Source organism: Babylonia areolata, chromosome 5 (genome assembly GCF_041734735.1).
Source record: "Babylonia areolata isolate BAREFJ2019XMU chromosome 5, ASM4173473v1, whole genome shotgun sequence".
Lineage (NCBI taxonomy): Eukaryota > Metazoa > Mollusca > Gastropoda > Neogastropoda > Buccinidae > Babylonia > Babylonia areolata.
In genome coordinates this window covers 10,599,737-10,603,444 of record NC_134880.1, presented here as the reverse complement: position 1 = coordinate 10,603,444, position 3,708 = coordinate 10,599,737, and the positions used below count along the sequence as shown (strand labels likewise).

Sequence of the window (3,708 nt, the reverse complement as noted above, 5' to 3'; positions counted from 1 at the left end):
AGAGTGAAAGAATCAAAGCGGAATTTATGGCGATTGTGAATGACGAGCGACATATCTCATTTGTGAGTATGCGGAATAAATGTCACATTTCTTTCGATGTATTTCCTACATTAGAGCTGTTTCATTAGATCTGTCTCTGTTAACACAGTAAGTTATAGCTGCTAGAACCAAGTTTACATCTGATAAGCGGGTCCTGTTTTACTGATGCTAAAGCACCACTTTTCAGAGTCCATTCTGCTGGGGTCAAAGATTGATAACTGGTGTAAATGTCACGACACGAAACCTTGTTTCTTTTCTGTGTATATCCCGATTCCACTGCTTCTCTTGGGTCGAGACGAGCTAAAGTTACACATCTGTAGAAGCCAATTCTTTGACCGTTCACCGCGTCGGATCTGAAAATAATATATACTAAATAATATACACACAATGGTAATTTTGCTCAATGTAGCGACAGTGATAATCTGTCGACGTACCTCCATCCAGGTAAAACTCAAGGACTGTGAAGTTGTTTGGTTTCAACGTGTTGGAGTCTCCAGTCCGACCGACGGATGAGTAGGCAGGCAGGCTTATCTGTCGGTGTGTGTCCTCATATGGGAAAAGATGCACAGCACTTCCCAAAGGTGTTGCAAGGGAAAACGTCTCCAGAAGTTGAGCCCTGCTTCCTTTGCTCACGCTTCTCCTTAATGGCCAGCGTTCTCTTGTTTTCCGCGAGAGCGGTCAAGGGCATCAGTTTCCCAGGAAGGAAGTTGTTTGGTTTCAACGTGACATCACACAGAACCATCAGCATCTTAGGCAGTCACAATTCCTCTACATACACTGATTGAAGTACAGACGAAAAGTGATGGGGTTTAGCACTGTGGTGAGAAGTTCCAGAAAGGCCATGAGATACATGACTCATTTACCCGACAGTCTTGAGGGTCCAAGCACCAAACACAGGTTTTAGTCAAGTGTTTCGAAATATGTATTACGTCTGTTGCAGTTCCATGTGCACTGCTCGCAGATTGGCCAGTCATCATGCCATCAGTGCCTATTATGAGACAAGAAAAAAAGGAACAGGTGTTTATTTTGTTGGGAAGAAGCGAATCATTTAAAGTTATAATCACTGAGACATTCCACTGTCATGAATTATTACTTTGTTTTTGCGGTGACTGTGAAAACAAGAACGTGGCGGTCAGAAAGAAAACACACTTATCGTCAGCTTAACCCTTTCACTGCCAAACTCGCATTTATGCAGCAGCTAGGTAGAGGACCCATGTCACTGAAGGGTGGCCAGATCACGGGTCTGTTATCCATGAACCTGCTGCTCTTAATGTTCGGTGGAGGGTAAGTCATATTTTCTACCCATCACAGGGGGAATCCCCAGCTGTATTAAGACACCATATTCACTGTGTTTATAGCACAGGGGTTAAAGGGTTAAAGGTAACGCTGTCTTCTTTTACTGTCTTTTTTGATAGATAGTCAATAGGAAAGCTCCATAAAACAGTACGACCTGAACCTTTTTTGCTTTTGGTAATAAAATGTTGGTCACACCACAAGCCACTGAACATCATCAATCCATATATACAAAACAAAAGAGTCTATAGATATCACGTAAATATCCCAAACGATAATTTCTGTATCGCTGTCCTGTTTGTAAAGAATAATCAAATGCCAATTTCTTTGTTTTCAGCGTTAGTGGGCTGCAGCTCCAACGTTCACTTCTTTCTGGTACGACTGGCCCCGTTTTTACTCCATCATTTTAGGCAGCCATACCCAGTTTTCGGGGGGCGTATGCTTGCTGGGTTTGTACTACTTTCCACAACCCAACAAACACTAATATGGATCATGGGGTCTTTAGTTGTTTAATTTTTTTTTTTATCTTCTGCATGCGCTTCCACACGACAGTAGTTTAGACACAACAGCAGATCTGAATATTGGCCAACTGCGTCAGTCTGTCAAGTAGCGACCATTGCAGCGTGCATGGCTAATCAATCTACTCGTCTCTTCAGCAGCGATAAATGGTGGCTAAGGTCGGTGTGAAGGTCTTCTTGGCTTTGGCTTTGGCTTTGGCCGGGCTGGCTGCACGGCGGCCGGGGAACTTCCAGGGCAGGGCGTGGGGAGTCCTGGGGGGCACCATGGGGTTGAAGGACCAGTGAGACACGGCAGAGATGATGGAGGAGGAGCGATGGTTTTTGTGGCCCCCTCTCCCTACCCCCGCCCCGCCCAGCCGGGCCAGCGGGGAAGCTGAATCAGCATCGCTCGTGAAGCGCCCTTCTCCTGTGGAACCTGAAAAAAAGAAAGGAAAAGGAAAAAAAGAAAAAAAAAAGAACACACACACACACACACACACACACACACACACACACACACACACACACACACACACACAGAGAGAGAGAGAGAGAGAGAGACAACAATATCAAAAAACAAACACCAGCATTGACATTTGCGTTCATCTTTCAAGATTTTGATTGTCAAAATTTATGTGCCTATAATATAATGCTCTTCAACATCATGATCTTTACAGTTTTGTCAGTATATGTGCCTTTGTAATGCTCTCTAAAAAGAAAAAGAAGAAACAAAAAAGAAACAAAAACAACCAACCAACCAACCAAACAAACAACAACAACAAAAAAATCAAACAAAACACCAGCATTAAAGATTTGCGTTTATCACTTTTCAAGATTCTGATTGTAAAACATGTGCTCTCTATTAACATCATGATCTTAATAGTTTTGTCAGCGTATGCCTTTGTAATGCTCATTGCCTTTACAGGCTTCCATGCACGCATGTGTAAAGTTTCCAGATTTCAGCTGAAGCTGGACCAAGAGGCTAGCTGGGTTATAGAATACAAGCCTGGCAAAACATCTCACAAATGATAACTTCTTTTATGTAATTTCATATCTCACGGTTTTGCTGTGACTGCTTCATGTGATAAATCATCTTTTCAACTGCTCTGCAGCACTACCTTAAAGTGTCAGCTTTGAAAATATCTTTGCAGTTGGCTGGAGTATAATTCAATTACGCAAAAAATAGATAAGTCAGTACACAAGTACATTATTCACTGTGATTAAGCATATCATTTACACCCATCATCACATTTTGCAGTCACCACGGTCAACTGAACTAAAAACTCCTCCGGTGTATGCTCTGTCACCCACTGGAAGACGCTCTGTTGAAGGGCGGCACAGCGATTTGATTGTTTGCCTTGGAGTCCCGTGAGCTAGGATGGGCGGGGCCTAACAGGACACCTGTCTTGGAGGCCAAGGGATGGGCGGAGCTGTTGCCGTACTTGACGACGTCCAGCAAGGGGATAGTGCCCACCTTCACCTCGTCCTGAAAGGCCAGCCCTTGCCACCCCATCCCCTGGGACGTCAGTTCCACCTGCCAGTTACAGAGGGTGGACAGTCAATCGTTAGTTCCCTGGCAAACACGTATACATGCGACACCGATGACCCTGTATACAGATCTTTACTGCAGTCTGCGGCACAAGTCTGGTACACAGGCCTACATACCACGTTTCAGATTTGAAAACCCCTTCCTTCCACCTCAGCAAGAGACATATATACCTAGGAGAAACGTTAAAAACAATATTCCAAAGTTGCTAGTGTGAAGGATGGTATAAGGATTATACTTAGCACAATGGGAAGAATTAGAGCAATGGGGAGAAATGTATATCTGTCAGTTGACCAATAATAAGCATGCCCAGTCGCAAGTGCATTGCTATAT

The 3,708-nt window shown here is 43.8% G+C and overlaps 1 protein-coding gene across 1 annotated transcript in view; it reads right to left on the bottom strand.

Annotated features, from left to right (window-relative positions):
* Positions 1-604: 604 nt before the first annotated feature.
* The window catches only part of LOC143282365 (arrestin domain-containing protein 1-like), a 50,972-nt gene continuing 47,868 nt past the window's right edge, over positions 605-3,708 (bottom strand). Inside the window, exons 8-9 of the mRNA XM_076587980.1 lie at positions 3,141-3,363; positions 605-2,265 (exon numbers count right to left, since the gene is read on the bottom strand). Coding sequence (XP_076444095.1) covers positions 1,985-2,265; positions 3,141-3,363 — 504 coding nt within the window. The 3' untranslated portion in view covers positions 605-1,984. The remainder of the gene's footprint in view (positions 2,266-3,140; positions 3,364-3,708) is intronic.